At 43.0% G+C, this 21,088-nt stretch overlaps 1 protein-coding gene across 2 annotated transcripts in view; it reads right to left on the bottom strand.

The window, feature by feature from the left end:
• Positions 1 to 1,304: 1,304 nt before the first annotated feature.
• CAPN9 (calpain 9) overlaps positions 1,305 to 21,088 on the bottom strand; it is a 24,917-nt gene continuing 5,133 nt past the window's right edge. Inside the window, exons 3-20 of one of the 2 annotated variants that reach the window (XM_010013345.1) lie at positions 20,561 to 20,679; positions 19,839 to 19,972; positions 19,070 to 19,238; positions 18,172 to 18,255; positions 17,830 to 17,915; positions 16,185 to 16,262; positions 13,140 to 13,300; positions 12,286 to 12,443; positions 11,428 to 11,636; positions 10,767 to 10,803; positions 9,097 to 9,177; positions 8,577 to 8,634; positions 7,943 to 8,007; positions 5,500 to 5,568; positions 4,024 to 4,102; positions 3,234 to 3,350; positions 2,149 to 2,207; positions 1,305 to 1,331 (exon numbers count right to left, since the gene is read on the bottom strand). In XM_010013345.1, the coding sequence (XP_010011647.1) occupies positions 1,305 to 1,331; positions 2,149 to 2,207; positions 3,234 to 3,350; positions 4,024 to 4,102; positions 5,500 to 5,568; positions 7,943 to 8,007; positions 8,577 to 8,634; positions 9,097 to 9,177; positions 10,767 to 10,803; positions 11,428 to 11,636; positions 12,286 to 12,443; positions 13,140 to 13,300; positions 16,185 to 16,262; positions 17,830 to 17,915; positions 18,172 to 18,255; positions 19,070 to 19,238; positions 19,839 to 19,972; positions 20,561 to 20,679 (1,790 nt within the window). The remainder of the gene's footprint in view (positions 1,332 to 2,148; positions 2,208 to 3,233; positions 3,351 to 4,023; positions 4,103 to 5,499; positions 5,569 to 7,942; positions 8,008 to 8,576; positions 8,635 to 9,096; positions 9,178 to 10,766; positions 10,804 to 11,427; positions 11,637 to 12,285; positions 12,444 to 13,139; positions 13,301 to 16,184; positions 16,263 to 17,829; positions 17,916 to 18,171; positions 18,256 to 19,069; positions 19,239 to 19,838; positions 19,973 to 20,560; positions 20,680 to 21,088) is intronic. The other variant, XM_010013347.1, reaches the window with a different exon arrangement.

Here is a 21,088-nt window from a genome sequence, read left to right on the forward strand (position 1 = left end):
ATGATCCCTATGTTTTTTCACTGTTTGAGTTTCACCTTTGCTTCAGCTTGATCTTCCTTCCAGAATTGTTCATTAGGTCTAAATCTAGAGAAAACAAACCCCTGGCTGTCTCAGTGATTCTGGACAGTACGGAATGCAAGGTTATTCTAGGGCCATCTCTGTCACTGCAAGAAAGGTTTTAGAAAACAAATCCAGACAGTTGATGCATTATAAAATAGACATATGTTATGAAGATAATCATAGAAACAAATCCTGTGAAGACCTCTTAAGTCCCTGGCTTCTATTAATGTTGTTTTTTAAGTCAGCACTGGCTACCCACATCACATGAATCATACTATGTAAGTCACAGATGCAAAATAGCAATGCAAACCAGCAATAGCTGCAGAGATCAGGGCCTTACCAATGGGTACATTTAATTCATCTAAAATTATTCCAGTTGCTCTTCTGGAGCATGGTTGTTGTGGGACACAATCTTGGACTGCCTGGAGGAAAATGGCCCCACACAAGAGCTCACTGTTTCAGGGCCACATGTTTCTCTGAAGATGAAAGCAAGCTGTGTGCAACTCTGTTGAAACTGGCTTGTGGGACACGGTCCGATGTGTAACAGAGGAACTTTGCCGGTAACAGAGGGAGGACTAATAGAAAGTGAAATGGAACAATTTTTCCCTAAATTAAATTTTTGATGAATGTCAAACCTTAGCTTAAGTATCCTTCTAAGGAAGCCTGCACCAGGGATCTCTGTCATAAATATTCAAGGCTGAATTTAATCCAGACATTTCGTGGCCTTCCTTTGTTCGCAGTCCACCAGACTGCAATTCAGGTGGCTGTAACAGGGGGCTTTTTACATAGCTACACAGCATGCCTGGAAATAAGAACAAACATCCAAACAGAATAAAGTTTTATGCAACCTTGTATTTTCAAAAGCACATTACAGTAATCTGTAGCCAAGCAGCAATAAAGATTTTTAATCACTATAGTCTGTGCTGTGCTGTGCTGAAACTAAATACAATCTTTTTTCATAAAAACTTGTGGTCACTCAGGTTTCAGGCTGTTTGAGAGGCACGTGTGCCCCATCCAAATGCCTCTCACAGTAACAAATCCAGTAACAGGCTTTACCAAAACCAAATATGATCTGACTGTTGGACTCCTCAAGAGTGCTGAGGACCATAAAAGGTGGGCAGCATGCATGTCCCTCGCATGAAATCTCCTGGTGAAGTTTGCATGCAAGGGGGATCTCAGCTGTTTGGGGCAGAAGTCTCAGCAGCAATGTCACAAGAAACTTCTGGCATCCAAGTAAGACTTCTTCAGATGTTCATTGCCAGGTAGATAAACTAATAGTGGAAGAAAGATCAACATTACAATAAATGATTTCAGGCCCTTCTCCTTCCCCCTTCCTTTCCCCAAAGGAAAGAGATGTTCAACAGCAGTGCCTTGCTCTGAACTGACCCTGTGCAGAGAAGAGTACCTTCGCTCACTAGGCTTTTATGTCCTGTCACTAAGGACAAACTTCAGCCAGCATTTACTTCCGTGTTTGGAGGGACGGAGGCACAGCTCTCCAAGCACTAGATGCTGATAATGGCAGTGGTTTTGTTTTCATCCCAGCAGTCTGCATGGGCTTCAATGTTTGTTTTGTCAGGGAATTCATTGTGCCTGGCCCCAGGAAGCTTTGAGTTAGTGTTAAATGAGAGACAACCCACATATATGACAGGGAGACAAAGAGAGCACAAGAAAACAAGAAGCCTATTCTGAACAGTGTGAGAAGCAGATGATGGACATGCACAGGCAAGGCTGATCTGCAGTCCTGGGGGATTTGGGGAGAGTGAAAGACCTTCCATCCCCATCTGCAGCTTCCCCTTTCACCCACTGAGAGCTGGCACCTGAGGTAAGAAAGCAGGGAATGCTGAAAGGGAGGTGGGCTGTCAATATGCCACAGAGCAAGGAAGGAAGGCTATAGCACGGGGGAAATGTAATCAGTGCGCGTGCTGTAAAATCCTAGCCCTGCTGAAACCTGTGGTACATGACCCCTGCACTCTCATGGGCACAGATGTCACCCGAAGTGCCATGCAGAAATGCTCCACTTCTTACAAGAGGACAAAGCTCTAGAGAAGCCCCATCATTTTGTCAGTGTTTATGAAGCTGTGCTCATACCTCGCCTATATTCAGGTTAATATACTCCTTGTTTTTCACACTCAGTGCTTGGAATACTCCTGAAATGAAAAACAGGACACCAGCGCTATAAATACACCTCATTCATATTCATACATGAGCTCCCCATCCCACAACGACGGGTGGCCGTGCCAAGGAGAGGGAGGGCCTGGCGCAAAGGCAGATCACTTAGCATTGCTTGGTGGTGGTAGCTGCTGTGACAAAACAAAGTCCTCGCGAGAGGAAATGTCTTGTTGACATAAGGCCTTTGTGCACATCTCATTTCAGAACTTGACTGAAAGAGGATGATACTTCAAAAATCCATCTCATTTGGATGATACTTCAAAAATGAAGCCAAGCAATTTGTATTTCTTTCTATATCTTATTTAACTTTTCTCTCTCAGTAGCTTAATACTTCTGTTGCCACATATCGAAACAGAGAGTAAAGAGAAGAACAAAACAATAAAAAACAGTCAAGAAAGTTGATTTTGCTTCTCAGAGAGTTGCATTTGATTTGAATTTGGAGTCACGCTAATGATCACTTCAGCATTTATCCAGCCATTTAATCTATCTCTACTACTGCTGGAATGAGAGTGACCCTGTGCATAAATGAACTGGGAATGTATGGCGCTCAGTGTACAAGGAACCATATCTTCAGCCAAAAGTGGACAAGTTATGTGAAATGTACAGGAGATACCTGCCCAAGTGCATGCCAGTTATCTCTTTGCATGAGGCACAAGCAATATTTGAACCTTGAACTTCTGTGATCCCAAATTAAGCTCATGGGTGAGCCACAAGAAAGGCTATAACATGGACTTTGCCAGCATTCTTCACATGCCTTCTATGTTGTTGTAGAGTTTGTGAAGCAGGCTCAATTCACATAGGGAAATTTTCCATTAGCCACAGAACATTTTTCACTTTACAGGAGAAAAGCCATCCTAAAAGCAAATGCTAAGCACAGCTCCTTTCCGTTAGCCATGTACACACTTGATCTTAGATATTGTGCAATATGCTCAACAACAGCCAAAAGAGGAACATTAGGGTTTTTTTAAAAAGGGGAAGAAATTCCAGAGGAAGAAGATACTCACGACTTGCATTCTCTAAGCGAATTAAGCAGTTCAGGAAATCATCAAAGTCAATCTGGAACTGTTCATCAGAGTATCGGAGGACAATCAGTTGCAGCAGATAGTTGCTGAGTTGGTATCCTTCCCAAAGACGCACGCACAAAGGAAAAGTGAGCAACCTCATAGGCCAGGGAGGAATCTGCAGGTCTCTACTAACTAATCTTGAAAACCAGTTAATGGCAGGATACTCAGTGGCACGTAGCCATCCTGAAAGTGATCCGACCACAAAATTCTTTAAGCTTGCAATGAATAGCAAACTGAACAAGAAATTTTGCAGTCACTGCAGTTTCTACTCCATGCACTTTTTGATGTATGAGGGACCATTCTGTCTCCCTGAAATTTGGAGGGATTTCTGCAAAACTAGGTGCTTTGATAGAAATAATTTGTGGTGAAATACAAATGCACTGACTGCTCTTCATAACAAACAGCTTACTCACTGTTCCTCCAGCCCTTGAGTGTAGATGGACTCTGGAGCAATTTGTTTCAGGGTCTAACCCTGGACATGTTCAGCCTTGTTGAGTTCAACAGAGCTCAAGAAAAATTTAAAGACTGCTCTGACTGCCCTGCGGGACTGGGGATTCCTGGGGTCAAAATTAGTCTACTTGATCTCTTCTTTAGGTACCCAGGTCCTCTCTGAGGTTTAAACCTCCACTCTGCTCAGGGGCACCTGGCCTGCATGATTGATTGCAGCCATCTTCATCCACAGCCAATGTGCCTGACAGTTTTCCCAGATAAAAAGCAGTGGTTTCCTTACCTGCAGCTTTAAGTGCACTGCGAAGCTCATAGGAGGACATGGACCCAGATTTATCAAAGTCAAATTGAAGAAAGATATTCTGTTATGAAAGAAGAACATGGAAAGTTCATATGCATATGAAAGGGAGCACAGATACAGCACAGAAAGGCAAGGAGTTTATTGCTAACTGTATAGCTTAAGCATTTAAGAAGGCTGACAAGGCTTTGGCCCAGATCAAGTCTGATTTTGTAACTGAGGAACAAAACTAGGTCCCAGTTCTCTTTGTCATATGAATAGGTTGTTGTGAAACTTCAACAAGTACTGCCAACCCAAGTATTCAAAAATAGTGAGTTCTTCTTTGTAAAAAACTCCATGATTTTTTAAAAAGTGATTTTATTGGGGAAGGATGTATTGCTTTTCATCTTTTAACTCTGAATTGATGCATTCTCTGAATCTCTTTTTATGTTTTTCTCTATAATTCTGAAAGCTAGAGACAAATTGTTAAATGTGAAGTTAAAACTGTCATTTGCCCATTTGCTTCTAGGTATAAAAGATCCAAGCAGCCACATTCATGGTACAACCAAGAGAACTGGTACAAACAGTTTGAATTCAGACCTAAATATTAAAAGATTATTAAACTAGAGTTAAATTCCATCTTTTTAATGAGATGACAAACTGAACTACCCCTTGTAATATATTTAGAGTTGTCATCACATTCATCTTAAATTTATCCAGCAAACATACGTGCAGATCTTCCAACAGGATACAAGGATTTCTCAAACCCCCTTGTTAAAAAACAGTGCATGCTTTGTGAAGAGAAATGTGACATTAGTACCCAAAAAAAGTGTTTGCCATTTTTCATGGGCTAGACAAGAAGCAGAAAACTGCATATTTTGAATGCTTGGGTGAACCATGAATTCAGAAGAAACTATTAATGACCATGAGGAAACAATTATGTCGTCTTTATTGAATATTCAGTCTGTGGCCTGATTCTGCAAGCCTGCTTATTCTTACTGCCATATACAGTGGCAGGGAAATGTGTTTACATTTAGAATCAACACTTTCCCAGACTTCGGTACAGTTGGCTCCTGAGAGATCAATAAAGGAAATGCAGTGGCATAGGAAATGATTGTTTCCTACTAGTTATGAATCATTGCTTTCTACTTCTGTACAACAGCAGTAATGGAAACTCCTTAAGTTTAATTTTGATTGGCTTGCTTATTAGTGTCCTTTGCATTCTTTATCCCAAACATAGCTGATTTGCTTACAAAAATCTCTGTTATTTCCAGAAAGCCATTATGTTTTAGCATCATGGAAAGCTAAGAATGTCTTCAACTATCCAAAACAAGCCCCTATACTTTTAAAACATTTGGTTTGAGTTAAAATCCGTGGCTTGTAAACACTCCTGTCTCCACTTTTGTCTGCACATAGATAATAAACTATGCAGGAAATAGCTAATGAAATGGAGAAACAAATACAATGCATAATGTCACCTACTATCCATTTCTTCATTTTTTCCCAGAAAACTTTGAACTCATTAAATTCCAGTTTCCCGTTGCCATTGGTCTGGTAATCTGAATTAAGGAAAAGGATTTTTTACCTGAAGGTCCAAAGTCTGAATTTATCAGCACTGTTCCTTTAAGCAGAAAATGTGAAGTTGCCTGGAATGCCTCTGGTGCCACTGAAACCCATATCAGGATTTCTCATGAGGTGCAGCTTGAGCAGTTACAGTCATGGCTGTGGCTGTGATACTTGGGGAACATTATGTGATATAAAAACACAGCTGAGCAATGCAGGCTCCACAGAAGAAAGAAAGGCAGATTGTTCTGAGGCAGGAACAGCTTTGGATGTAAATGGGATATAAATGATTCAGAGAATTAAATTACCTGATTAAAACAATTTGCTACTGTACTCAAAGGAGTTAGTCAACCAATGTGCTATTCAGTATTTTTACCTAGAGACCAGCCTCTGTTGCAATGGCTCAACCAAAAATTCAATGGACGTTGTGGGGTGAGGCTGGCAAAATCCAGGCCTTATGGTCTGAAAAATAACGTCTGTATAGCATTTCTAAGAGGCAGTGATTAGATCTGCCTGGCCTTCCCTCTGCCTGAAATGTGAGGGTCTTTAAATACTTATTTCACTGAGTTACTGATGTTGCCCAAGCACAGCTGCTTGCAGGATGGAGCACTTGCTCTGAAATGCTAAATAAGGAATGGGCCTATTCCCCTTCCCTTTTCCATCTTACTTGCCAGGACAAAGCCCTTGCTTAGACGGACACTAGCTCAGTGAGCACTCATAAAGGTAAAAATGTGCCAAGTAGAGTCTAGTTAATGCCTGTCATTATTTTAGCACCTACAGTGGTGACATTACTGAGGGTGCTCAGATCCCAAGGACATTATTACTCCTGCAAAAAGTCATTGTCAATTTACCCAGCCAGGTTCTTCTTCCTGAGGTAATGTAGAACTTTGCCCTCACTTCGTGCCAATGCTTGGTGACTGTAGCTGGGGAATTCGGTGGCATTGGGAGGGGACTCTGCCAGTGTTGACTTGGGTTTGCATTCATGTAATTTTGTTCCCCCATTGTGCTCCAAATACCATGTCCAGAGTGTGATGGTTGCGTCTGTGTTACTTGTACTGCTAAAGCAGAAGAAGAGATGTTTCCCCATTTATTCAAAACTATGCAGAATAGTTTTGCTTGGAAGCATTGCAAATCATGGAAACTATTTCGTTATATCCTAAATAGTAAACCTAGGAATGCCAAAGTGCAGACCCTGGCTCTGTCCCAATACCATGTAAGGATGAGATGTGAACATGGACCAGCTCCCTACTGAAGCTTTGTTTTTAAGGGAGGAAATTCAGGACTGCTGCCCTGTTTCTCACTGCATCTGCATGGTGACTGGTGTGCACTAGATTTGAAGATTATGGATGTTGCTTTAACAGGAGAAAGTTTTGTCTGTTTTGGTTTTCTGTTCTAGTGTTTGAAAGGATGTTACCTCTGTCATGGACTGGAGCAAAGAAAGCAAAAGATAAGAACTTCTCAGCTGAACAAACAAGACATAAACCAAATGTTAGATACTTGCCTTGTTAGAACAGTATCTGTTCTGCCTCACATGCAACAAAATTGTCTATCAGGAAAGCATGCTGTGAAAAACAGGCCTACCTGAGGAGAAGCCATGCTAAGCAAACTCTACAGGCACCAGAACATTGCAAAGGATGAAGCTGTTGGGGAAGTACCAGGGCTGTGATTCATCTCACCTAATGTCTGAGCAGTTATTTAGCATCCCTCACAGTCAGGCACATCCAGAACAAGCATAATTAAACCATCTTTTTCACTATCTATAAAGGAAGTCTATAAAGTTAGCTTAGATGTAGACACCTACACCACAAATGCCTAAATTTGGACAGACAACTCTCGCCCACACGTCTGCTTCCTGGAGTTCCAGGATCTAGCTGAAAGACCAGATTTTCCAGCTTTTAGTCTGGCTGTCAAAAAACCCCACAGCTTTGATAATCAGTAATTTTCAGCACTCTGCTGATCCTTGATTTCTGACCCATAACTTGCAGGCACAAGTCTGTCTGGTGAGCTTAACCTTCCAGACAACAGACTTTTCTTGAGTTATCTCTTCTAGGCCTTTTTCAAATAAACCACTGCTTGAAAAATGCACTGGTCTATATGGAAGTAATTTGAGAATTACTTTTAAAAGTGCTTAACATTAAAGTGTGTGCCTCTAAGTCTGTAGTAGAAAATGGTCTGTCTTGAAGCTCCTAAGCTTAAATTTCTATAATAAAAATCAGTATACAACTTCACATAATTTTTTTTCTTTGGCTACTGTTCTGCCACGACATTACCACATCTGTCTTTGGTATCCATGACAGATAAGCCTATGGACAATTATATTCTGTGTTCATTTAGCCTCACAAGCACTTATTCAAAAGGATACATCCATAAGAGAAATGATATTTCGGCATGAAATGAGACTTACGTTCTTGAATTTGATGTTCTTTGCTGAAAAAGCACAATCATAAGAAAGAAGTCATTGGGCAAATCTGCCTTTTATAAAACAAAAGTAGAAAATAGGATTTCATAAGTGGGCATAGCTGGCTCTTAGTCCTCATTGTGGGAGGAGCTGTGCACTGCAAGATGAAGACAACCCTCACTATAGAGAAGTTACAGTCCAGACAGAAGAGATATTTATTGAAGACATGACAGGAAATACTGTCCTTGTTTGGTAAATCAGGAGGTGAGGCTCAGAGAGTCACAGGTTTTCCATTGTACAAAGGGCCTGTAGCAGGGTCATCAACTATGTCCAGGTCTTACAAGTCCCAGCTCAGTGCCTGTCTATCCACAGCAGAGCAGCAGTGCAACGAAGAGCTGGCCTCACTGAGCTGACATGGATCATGCTGGAGGCAGGGCAAGCTCGTGTTTAGATCATGGACCAGATGTTTTCCTGGCTCTGCACAGCTGGCTAGAGGACACCAGGCAGGAGTCATAACACAGCCCGTCTGTAAGTGCATTTAATGGCAGCTTTTATAAAGTTCTTTACACCCCTTACCTCAGAGGATATCAGCACTTACTTCTTTTTAATACAGCATTCAGAACATATTCAAGTTCTTCTGCAGATATCTCCATGTCCTACAGTAAAATAAAATAAAGAGAACAAAGTACAACATCTGTTACTTGAATATGTAATCAAACATACCAAACCCCTCAAAACCCACAAAAATCACCCATATGTACTTCATTGCAACTCAGGAAAAGAGACCATACAAAACCCAGAAAAAGCTAAAAACTAAAGGGCTGCTGTGTGTAAGGCTGTCTGAAGGAGATCTCCAGCAGGAACCACTGATTCAGAGAAAGTAAACTGCAGCTGGACACTGAACCAGACAAGCTCCCTCAGACCTTGAGTTCCCTTTGGTCCTCCTGCTTGCTTACGAGGGACTGCACCCTTCTCCAACTAGACATAAGGCATGGTGACATCTGGTGCCCAAACAACACACTACAACTAAGCATACTCAAAAAACGTTTCACCTGGCCTGCAGAAGTGTCTTACCTCTTTCCACATCTTGCTATGACCCACAAGGGTTTTGCACTCACCTTTCCTGAAATCTGCTCAAACAGTGCCTTGAAATGCTTTTCTTCTTCAGTTTCTTGTGTGCTTGGGCTTGGGTTTAGGGGCTGCAACGTCAACCGCAGAAGTCATTAGAAGAATTGTAAACCATGACATTTCTCCTGCATATAGCTCCTCTGTGCATCAGGGGTCCAGAGTACATTTTAAAATAAGGGTAGACATGCTCCTGAACATTGGTAGACCCGAGGCCACCCAACTATCTAGCTGCCTAAGGGGAGTCTCACTCCCTCATTTCCTTTGCTTGAGTGGTTGTGTAGCGTGCCATTGCCTTGGCTATGTCAAAATCAAGAGCACCCATCCTGGCAAACACCTCTTTTTCTCATCCCGCCCATGCACCGCTCTGATTCCCTGGTTCTTGAACAGCCACAGCTCTACTGAGTCCTTTCCAGCAGCATCATCCAAGGGCCTCTTGCCCCTTCTTGAGAGCACCAGCCAGAGGTGGCTGCACTTTGGCACATTACTCGGCACCATCCTGAGCCGGGAAGCACTTTCAGCTGGCTGCCAGCTGAGTGCCTCAGTGCAGTCTCAAAGGTGTAGAGACCAGGCTTCAGTCTACACTGATGAGCAGAGAGATGGAATAGTATGGAACCACTGCTACAGCTGGGGTGACCATGTGAACAGGGAGGAGTTCTTGGGCCAAAAAAACGGGGAAAGAAGGCAACAGCACAGCGTAGGAAGCAAAGAGTTGGGCTTTGTTTTCTCTTCCCACGGAAAATACAACATGGGTGCCATTTAGTGTACTGTCACCAGAGTGGCCATGCCAACACTGCTTGGCCACTTCCAGGTTTTTTTGACTGTATGTATTTTAGAATCATAGAATGGTTAGGGTTGGGAAGGACCTTAAAATCATCTAGTTTTAACCCCCTGCCATGGACAGGGATGTTCCTCACTTCTTTCTGCTCAAGTTTGGATGCAGTCCCTTAATGGTACTGGGACAGGTGAACAGATTTACTTTGCTACTGAACTTGGCCCTGAGAACCCACAAAAAGAGACATACTTGTTAGCTGGTCCCGAGAGGACACATGAGGTCTTGGCTTAGCTTGTTTCCATGGGAAGGCACACCACAATTAATGCCTTATTTGCAGGGATACACTTAAACAGGAGCTGACTCAGACTCAGCTGCAATTAGTGCTCAGCAAAAAGACCAGGCCATTCAGAAACAAGAACTTAATCATTTCAGTAGGCATGTGCATGTGCCTAGCATTCCCTCCCAAGCCCTGCGGATATTGATAAGTAAAATGAAGTCATTTGTATGCAAAACCAATGTAGGTCTGTTGGCATTCTCTTGCCTCTTATTTTTTTCATTTTAAATAAAATTTTAAAAGATGTGAATGGCCATGTGCCTCCCTGGTGCTTACAGGTGTACTTTCAGTGCACCCATGGTGGCTGATACCCAGCTCTGGCACCAGCTGATGCTGACTGCCTTCAAGTGGATGCAGAAGCACAATGATTATGATTTTGATTGTTACAGCTCTTTTACCATATTCAGCAGAACTGACTATTTCAGTCACTACACAAAGCTGGCAGTTGTGTAACATTCCTGTGAAATGAATGTGTTTTAGCCAAAGACAGTAAAGGCAGTGTGTGCTGGCTTCTGCTGAGCTATTCTCTTGCTATTTTAACTCTGTAGACTTACCTCAGGGAGATCAATGGCAACATTCTGATCTAGATCCCTGGAGGAAACAAAACCTTATTCAGTATCTGAAGATATTCAACACCTGCTTGGGGTGGAAGCTTGCTTATTACGTTTTCCAGAGGTGAATGATAAAACTGTATTTTTTATTGAAGAGGTTAAGTTTAAATAAAATTAATCAGACAATCACAATTTTACACTGTTTAAATTTTGGTGTGAGCCCTTAAAACCAGACTTGAAGCAGGACTTGGGGAGGGCACATCTGTGCATGCTGTCTGCTAAAGAATTCATCTCATTCTTTATTCATTGTGTACACACTTTTTCCTCAATACCCTTTTTTAGTATAAAATTATCATTTGGACAAACTTTGGGAGGAAACAAGCAGGAAACAGACACTGCTGCATTCACAGATTCCTGAACAGTATCAAGTAGCTAGCAACTCTTACTCGTCAAGCTTCTAGCAGGTTCACTGTGGCAAGCTCTATTTCACCACCTACTAAACTCCTCTCCAAGAATAAAGTTATGTTTAGCAAAAATGGGCAGGAGCTTTCCGTGCCAGGGCTCTGCTCTAGGGCTATGTGCCCAGCAGCCAGATCCTCCCCAGTAGCAACCAGCGTGACATGCAGGCGAACACCAGAGGGCCCATGGCTCACTTCTGACTTACTCAGTGATGGCCTTCTTCTCAGAGAAAATCCTCAGGCAGAAATCTGCCTCCTGGTGTGGCTCAAACGTGGTTGGAATAAGAATGTAATCGCCTGGCGGCAGCTTGAATCTGTTAGACACTTCCCTTAAATTAATGTAGGTTTTGCTCCTGGCCTTGGAGGGGTGGTACCTGAAGAAGTCTTTGCCCAAGTGTCCATCTCTGCCGGGGCTCTAGAAGAGCAAAAAAAGGCAGTGCTGCATGATCCGGTATGTGCAGGGGTCATCCTTGCCCCTTTCCCAGTCATACAGCCAAACTCTGCCTGGCACAAGCCTCTCACCTCGTTGTGACCCTGACTCTTATCCCTTCATCCAGGTGCTTGCAGCAACCGAGCTCCCACCTTATGGCGAGGACCACTACTGGTGGTCATTTCCCACCCAGAAGACTGTCTAAGAGGATTCTAGTACGTTAAAATCTCCCCTGCCATTAAATATCACAATCCTAGGCAGGGTGTCAAGGAGCAGTGACAACAGATTTGCCAATCCCAACCTCACTCAGGGGCAGGCACCCCTGTGCGTGATCCACCTCAAGAGGCTCATAAGAAACAACATCCCCTCTCTAAGAGCCAGGCAGGGGATGACAGAATCATGGGGCCAAGGAGTTTACCCTGGGAAGCCATGGCCCCGTAGGGACTCCTAAATCCTTCTCTGAGAGGACATCATCCCAACCATGTGAAAATTCTCTCTGGGGCTTGATATAACTGAAAAGATTATTTCATGAGCAAGGGCCTGAAAAATACGTAATGGCTGGCAGGGGTGCAAACCCAGAGAAAGAAGCTAATACTGGTAGTGCACCTACTGCGCTTTAAAAGCGATAAAGTACCTCATAAATGGAGTAGCCAATGGTCAGCATTTCAGCGCCAAGCTTCTTGAGTTTACGGCGATCCTTTTGCATCAGCGCTGCTATGAATGTACACTCATCTTGTCCATCGTCTTTTTCTGTCAAATGTAGCCTGATTTGTGGATTCGTCCAGAAAGTCTCTGCAATGTAAAGAACACCAGAGAGTTTCTTGCCTCAGAATAATAATATCACCACTACTACTACTCAAATTAAAAAAAAAGGAAGACAAAAAGGACGATTAAGCTGAGGTTTTGCTCAAATTTAGTTTTTTTTATTCACTGTCATGCTTCTTTCCACTAAGCTCTGGAGAAAATAAGCCAGATATTGAAGTCCTGTATGGAACCGGGTGTAGAAAAGATTTTAAGTCTGATATTTTATTAAGTTACTGTGGTTTAAATAAAATTGTCAGATGGGATTTTGTTAAAAGTACAGAGCTACAATGATCCCACAGTGCTGGTGCCAGTCTGGAGTAACACAGTTCAGGTCCATGATGCCCCTTCAGAGCCACATAAGCATGCTGGCTGAGCTGGATTTTTTTTCTCATTTTACACTTACTGCTGCAATTTAAAGGATTTATTTGGAGCTAGTCCTGCTCATGCAAATGTAAGTGAGCAGCAAATTAGATCCAACGAACTTGAGAGCAAAGAAAGCAGCTCTTTTACTGCAAACTCTCAAGTGGGACCATATGAACATTTGTCCTTTTGGCTGGTTCCTGCTAGCTGAGCATCAGCTGGCATGGCCTGCACCCACAATTCTGGCTACAGGGTAACAGGAGAGGTGGCTGAGAGTGGGTAAAGACTTCAATGCTTCTCCTTTTCAGAGCAGTATCTATTCACCTAGAAAATTTCTACATCCTCCTGCGGTGGATCCCCGGACCCAGCTACCCTGGTGAATGGTCACCTCCCACTTGTGGACAGCACTGTCGTCCAGGGCATCTGGAGTCAGGTTGCAGATCTCAACTTTATCAAAATGCACTTTGAAGTCTTCAAATTTCATCCTGAGCAAAAGACATGGGAAGGAACAGGCAGTCATTCACTTCAGTGAGGGATGCCCAGCAGAATTACTTACTCCTCTGAGTCTTAAAGCCAGATCACCAGCTTATGTGGATCTGAATATTTTCAGTGGCTGTGCACATATGCTGACGTATACCATGGGAGAAACTAGCTCCCACTCACTGTGGTGTAGACCACATGCAACCTTACTATCTGGGTCTCATTCTGAGATCTCTTATACCTTTCTTTTTACACTATAACTCTATTGATTTTATTCAGTTACAGTTGAGCACAAGATGAAAAGAAACGACACTGGTACAAAACCTATGGTGGAATTATTTTACCAACACCATCCTGGCCTTAATGGCTGCATCTGTATTGCCAAAAAGCCTACCAAAGTATGGCAGGTATCTGTGCAGGAGCTAAGTCTGCTTACAAAACAGCCAATGCCAGCCACATGATAGCACCCCAGGGGACACATGGTGATGGACTAGCCAAGCCATGGTCTGATTAGCCTGCCTGCACTTCAGTTAAAGTTACATTTGGGCCTCTGCTAAGGTGCCTAGTCTCAAGATGCTCACCCTCCTCTCCTTCGTAAGTGCCTAGGACCTTGTCCTCGCAAAAACGTACACCAAACACAATAGGCAAAAAGGGTACTTGGACTTGAGTAGTGGCTCCTACCTGCCTTTTAAGGTGGTACAGAAACACTGCTGCCTGCTGCTGTGTCACATAGCTTGCATTACATATATTTTATACCCAATGAGGACGCCTATACATGGGCATTGGAAGGAGGAAGCAAATGCCACAATATAAATGTTTTTGAGCTGCTAGGCTGGGCTGGATGAAACTAGCCTGCTCAGCATGCCGAGAAGCAGATAAACCGTATGATTTTATCTACCAAGTAAAAGGTCAATAAGATACCAACAGTCCTGCTGGCCAAGGAGCCTTGTGTTCAGGACTGAGCAAACAGCCAAGAGAAGGGGCAGCCAGAGCCAGGCACCACTGGGTATGGTGTGTATCCCTGGGCAAAAGGAATATAACAGGAAAGCTAAGAGACAGCAGCTTGCACAGCGGGCACTGCAAGGACAGGAGACCCACTGAAACTATAAGACTGAAGGTAGCCTTGGTAAGCTGAACTTCCCTGTGTAAAAAAGCAGAGGTATTAGGCCTTTCTGAGGGCATTTTAGCCTCCAGATGCGTCCTCTGCCCTTCTCCTTACATGGACCATGAAATAATGTACAGAAACTGATCTCTTCCCTAACACAAATTTCTACAACTATCATTTTCCTCCAGTGGCCAATGCCTAACAACAAAATGGAGTAGCAGGAGAGCAAAAGCTCTTCAGGACTGCATTTTTATCTGCAGCAGTAGCTGAAAGGACCCAGCTAGCCCTCTGCATAGCTCATCTGACCGTTTTAGGGTCTTTAGGGATACATCACGTTGTTGCTCACACAAAGTCTGTATGTGAAGCCTAATGGGGAAACTATTGAGGTGTGGCTTAGAGGGGGCAAAGAGGCAAACACTCCTTAGAGAAATACACAGAAGTCAAAAGGCATTAAGAAAAATAAGCCTGATGGACTGGGTGGAGGGTTTAGCTGGTATCAAACTTGCCTGACTGGTTTTGGAAGCATTTCTTATCTTCTATATATAGTTTTATACATTTCTGTCCCAAGGGCTTTTGTTTTCTGCTCTGAGATGCTGGATGAGGAAGGTCAACATTTGTCTGGGTATGCTCAGCCTCATTAATCTTTATTGACTTTCCCAGGGGACTAACTTAACTACCAGCTTAGGTCTGTTGGACAGACATTTTATTGTATTTCATTACTCATTTGATACCTACTAGCACATTTGCACCTCCATTGCACAGCCAGGCTGTAAGTCGTGCCCTGCTTGGACTTGCTGGAGATACTTGGGTTCCAGGTAAAGTCTTTGACTCCTTTTCTTTCACCCCATAAGCAAACACAAAAGCTTTTTGGAAAAACTGGAAATGCCCTATTTCATTTGCAACGTCAACAGCGAAATAACTCAAAATATCCTATGTAAAAAATATTGAAGTAATGAATCAACCACGGGACCTTCTTCCCTCCAGAGCTATCAAAATTGGGGATAAATCATTTCATGTAACTTAACATGCTGCATTGTCCATCTCAAACCACTTTTCGGGCCTAAAGTTGAACTTTGGTTTAACTTGCATGAAAAATCTGGAATAGCCCTCTGCATACCTCTCTAGATTTACCTCTGTGTAAAAGAGATGAGCATTTGGCCCTAGAAAATGTGATTAGACACACTGTCAGAAGTGCACAGCATGTTTGATACGGGAGGGGGCATCATGTGCAAGTCAGCCATCTGCTCTGTCTGAGATTGTGAATTTGGCATGAGGAGCAATTCACACTTCTAAAGCAATTTTCACCACTTTTTTTTTTCCTTTTAATTTCATATCCCCCCCCCCCCCATATTTTCCATCATTTCACACATAACTTTGTGTTCTTTTACTTTCTGTAACAAGTAGTACTGCTCCTCAGGACTCCCTATCCCTCCAGTGTTGACTAGCATCAACCCTGAAGGCATTTTGTAGGTGATAGAGTGCAATAAAATGCTCCCTTTGGTAGATCCTGCCTTTATTCATGGAAAGGATTTAAAGGGTGTTACATCCATGAGACACACACAGTATTTGAAATATGCTAATGCCATTAACTAAGCTAACTTTTAAAATGCCTTTTGTTATTAAAATAGACATGGGTACATATGAAACACACAGAAAAACAAGTGAGTATTCTACCTGCCCTCTCCTAGGCAGAAACTGAGCATTTCCTCACACACTTTTCCTTATTGCTTATTTGCACCTTGATTTCCGACTAGAGCCATACACTTTAAAACCCTGTGGCTTACCAGAACTCTCCATCATCCTGTGCTGCCTGACACAGGCGTCTCTTCTCTGATGAGCTGACTGAATGCCACTCCAGAGAGCTGCAAGAAAACAAACCCAAGCTTTACTACGTATATGTGGCTCAGAACAACTGGCTGGACACAGCAGCAGGCTGTTCTTCTTCCACATGTGTTTCATTTGATCAGCTCACACAAAGAGAGACGCATTTAGCAGGACTCCTGAAGCCTGCTGTCACTCATGGTCACAGAGACCCAACTAATGTAGCTAGAAGCAGGACCAAAGATCCCAAAGCTGCTGCGGGATGGTCCTGTGTGAGTTACTGCCTGCACTCAGAGTTGGGACTGCTATCGGGTGCTAGGGTTGGGTATAATAGGGCTATTGGTAAACATCAAGATTTTGGTAAGTCACACCCCTCCTTAAATCTGTTTTTCGTTTGTAGCCCCATCTCCTGCTTTATGTTTGTCAGCAATTTAAGGCCAAATGTTTCTTCAAAATTGGGAACTGAATAGGCTCCTTCCCCATACAGAGAGATTTGCTGGAGTAACTGGGGTTTCCAGGTAAAGTATTTGCCTCCTTTTCATTCACACCTACAACTCCAGCTTTAGCAGATTGAAACCAAACAAAAACCTGATAAAGCTTTCTGGAAAACCTGGAAATGCCCTACCATATTTTCAATCTGACATAATAACCAGGGAGCAGCAGGACCCTTGTGTTAAGGTTTTTAATTCCAGCAACCACTGCAAAATATTATTACAGATTCTTGCATTGACCTGTGAGCCCCTCTGCACCCTGAGTTCCAGAAAACCTATCAAGTGCAGAATCAGAGCTCTGCTTTGCAGACCCTTTTCAATAAACAGCATGAATTGCCAGATGCCTGTCCTGATCTTAACCTCTCAATTTTTTGAGATTTAATCACTCATTATATATGCCAATTATCTACATTTTTCTTTTTCAAGATAACAAAGACCAGAGCTGATGTGGAAACATTTCATTAATTTCTGATTCATGTTAAGGACAGGGTCATTCAAAGCAATCCTGCAGATGTCTGTGTCTCAGCAATTTTAAATGGCCAGGCAGGTTATGGCTCATCTCCTCATCAGCTGTGTGAATACAAAAAACTGAATGGTCATATACAATCTATAAGGTTTCTGCATATCCCTCATGTGGTTAGAAACACAGAGCAGTAAATGCAACTAGAAACTCATAAGCTACTTAGAGGGGGTAATACAATATCACTTTCCAGCTCATCTGCAGTAGGACACAGTATGGATGTTGTGTTACAAGTACTACAGCAACAGCCTTGTAAAAATAAAAATTCACTCCAAATGTATCATTTTTCCCCATCAGTAGTGTCTTAAAATTAACTTACCTCATTATTAAAATCAACTTATCTCATCATTCAATGTTAATAATTAATTTTTGCTAATGCTAGATTTTGGTGGCTAAACAACTTAGACAGTGTCCCCATAAACGGGCAGCTCTGAAAATACTGAGGGTGACATGTTAGTATGCAGTAACACTGGTATACATGTGCAAACTCTTGATTCAATTTTCTGTGGAACAGCTGGGGCTGCAGAAAGGCAGCAGTGGAGCAGCAGCTGGGATTTGGCCCTTGCAAGGCCAGCATGTACAGGACAGCTCACGCACTTGTCACTCCAAGGGCCATTCCACTCGACCTGACCCCAAGGATTCCTTATCCTTATAAGCTGCACTTGCTGGCCTCGATAGCTCACCTGGGGAAGAAGGAAATAGAGAAAATACCAAGTATCAGTAGCTAGGGATCAGGGCTTCCCCAGCGTGCAGAGGCTGGACAAGCTCTGTAACAGCTGGGAAAAGGTGCAGGCTGCTACAGGAGACGTAGGAGAGAAAGGTTGATGGGAAGTTGGATAAACCCTAGGATAATTCCCCCTGCCACCTCAAGGGTCAAGGAGATCAAGGGACATTCCATTATCTTTCCCCCAAGTCCCTCCTTTGCGCTGCTGAACGTACCTCATCAATGCCAGTCACAGAGTAAGCATGACCCTTTATAAGGCCAAAGGGGGTTTTGGCTTCTGACTCGGCAGCACTGCTGGTCTGAAATATGGAAAAAAGGTGTGAATCTCTCTCTTCAGAGTGAGATGGCAAGTGGAGCCAACTTCTCCCTTTCAAGCATCAGGTGGGAGCTCAGTAGCTGATCAGTACTGTGATCAGACAACTTGGCTGTCTGCTCGATGCAGTCAGTGATGGTGCAATGGTGCCCTTTGAGCCTTTGAGGAAACGAAAGGATTTTTTGAACTTTTTGTTTTTGTTTTAAGTGTTGTTCACTCAAAGGGAAGATAAGGTGGTTCCAGTACCTTCTCTGCCCCTGTGATTTTGTATTGACATTATCTACGTTTCCGGATCTCAATCTTAACCCCCATTCAAATGTAGTTTATGTCAGCTAAGGGATGGGGAAAGCTGCTCTCAGACTGAGATCAGGTGTGATATGGTCTCATTTCTTGTAAAAAGACATTGATGCATCAGAATTCAGGGGTGAAAACCCCCCCATTTTGTAGTTTCCAGAATCAGTAAGTCCTCAAAAAGCTATGGCAAATTTTAATGCTAAGTGACCAAGTAAGTCAAGAAATAAAGTTCACCCTCAGCAAGTGCTCATACTCATGGCATTATTGCCTTAAATACAGTGGCCATCGCCTGCTGAAAGTGATCAATCTTCTCCTTGTCTTTTAAACAACTGTACTAAGGACTGCCTTAATACTACATATCTAATCAGTTCATAGCTATTATTTGCAAAGTTAAATGCATATACATCTACTTGTCACTAATTTAACCAGTCTTTAAAAATTAGGGCCTTTTTAACACAGGAACCACAAAACTAAACAGAGAAATTCAGGCCCTATTTCTTACTTACATCAATGGAGCAGCCCACCATTGAGCATCTTTTCAGAGCTTTCTCTAGGATTTCATAGAAATTGTCAGGAGCCTTTTTAACCTCATACATTTCTCCTACACCCCCAGTGAAATCCTCCATGGCTTCTATTGTGCTGCCTCCTTTCAGAGCCTCGTAGCTGCCGTTCAGCCTGCAAAACATATGCTGACCATGAGACATGCTTTCAAAACTTTGAAGAAACCCATGTTTGAGAGCTTTCTCACACAGGCATAAAATTGCAGCAACAGCACTGAAGTCAAAAGAAGTACCCCAAAATGCACGCAGGATATATGGGAGGACTATTGGGATCATTCTGCTTTCCTTGCTACTCACATTTTTAATTCATTCATTTCTCTATATCCCTAAAGCCTGGGGCTTTTCTTTCTTTAGTGGCAGCTATCAGGTTGGCAAGGACTGAACACCACTGTGTGTCAGTGGCTTGTTACCTGCCAAATCATTTAGAAAGGCAGAACCATCAACTGAGGTCTCAGCAGAGACAGAAATGTCAGGATGCAGGCTTTGATGCAACTCTTGCTATCAGCTAGGGGCTTATCTAATGATGTGCTGGAAGCTGGACCAGCTCGCAAGAGATAGGCATAACATCTTTAGCTCAGGGCAACAGCAAATGCAAAAATCCCTTCACTGCCACCAAAAAATACTGGATAGAAGCTGTTCACTTGAGTTGTGAATAATGTATGTGCAAATTGTGCTATGTGCAAATAGCAAATGATGTATCTGCAATGCAACTTACTTGGCATAGGCTTTCTCTAGTAAGGCACTCCAAAATTCATTGCGTTCAGCTGAGTGCAAGAAAACCAACCGGCCATTGAAGGTGGGTAATCTGTCATCAATCACGACATCCAGCCACTCGTTGTGCTGCCAAAACTGTTTAGAAAGCATGGCACATGAGTTTGCTGACAGCATGTCATTTCCTGAGCACAGGACTCTCTTGTCCCAGCACTTCTAGTTGTAAGTCACAGGCTTGATTAGAAGTCATATGTAAATCATCCATTCCCACTATGACATGCTGGGCTGTTCTGAAGGAAGGGTAATGTATCTTAAGAAAAGACTAAGACTAAAAGCGTAGAGCTGTACTGTAGCTCCTTGTCTGGATAATGTTATGTAGCTACGCAAGTGGTCACCACATGATTCAAAACACCTGTAAGACACACATATATTATAGAGCACAGTACAACTCCTTACATCCTAAGTGGAGTTTGTGTGCCCAGGAAAATGTGACATGATTTCTAAAGCCATATATTTCTTACAGAGCGGAAGTGGCATGTCTGTGGGAGGCTGACATAACCCTCTAGGTTGTTTCCTAAAACATGAACAACAGTGTAAGCTCAGCAGTCCATGTTTTTTCAATTTCTCCTCTGCAGTAACTGGCAACCCAACTACAAAATAGGCCATGAAATACAGTGACAGAAATGTGTTCATGCTGTGCCGTCTTACAAGATGTGTTCATCTTACCTGGAAGTGAAATATTCCAGCATAATCTGGCCCAAAGTTTTGATCCAGTGGCACCACTCTTGCTAGTGTTTTTTCATTCAGTGTAAGAGAAGCTATGGCTGCTAGTAGCCAGCAGTCACCTGTGAAATGAGAAAGGGAAAAAAACCCTCATTTTCTTCCCTTCAGGAGGAGAAGAAGGTGGTTTAGGGCCTAGAGCAGATGTTATGGAGGTGAGCGCCCACCCCTCTTGAAATCCAAAATACAGCCTCTGTGTTCCCAGGAAGCATATCCATGTCTGACTAGGGCAGACTGCTGCAGTCTAGAGGTGATGGTAGAGAAAAGCTCCCTTGGGCTCACAGTATCCTCACATGCAGATCCTTCCCTGATCTTGAATCCCACTGCACCAGGATGGCCCCTGGCATGGAAAGGAGGGTGCTATCAAAGAGATGGCTGCAGGCAAGGTGAGCATGGTTCACCTCCAGCTTTTCTGCTCCCACCAGTCCAGGAAAGACAACATCCCCTCAGTGTGTGTGTGAAGATATTCCTGCT

This window comes from Nestor notabilis, unplaced genomic scaffold, assembly GCF_000696875.1.
Source record: "Nestor notabilis isolate BGI_N333 unplaced genomic scaffold, ASM69687v1 scaffold9294, whole genome shotgun sequence".
Taxonomy (NCBI): Eukaryota; Metazoa; Chordata; class Aves; order Psittaciformes; family Psittacidae; genus Nestor; species Nestor notabilis.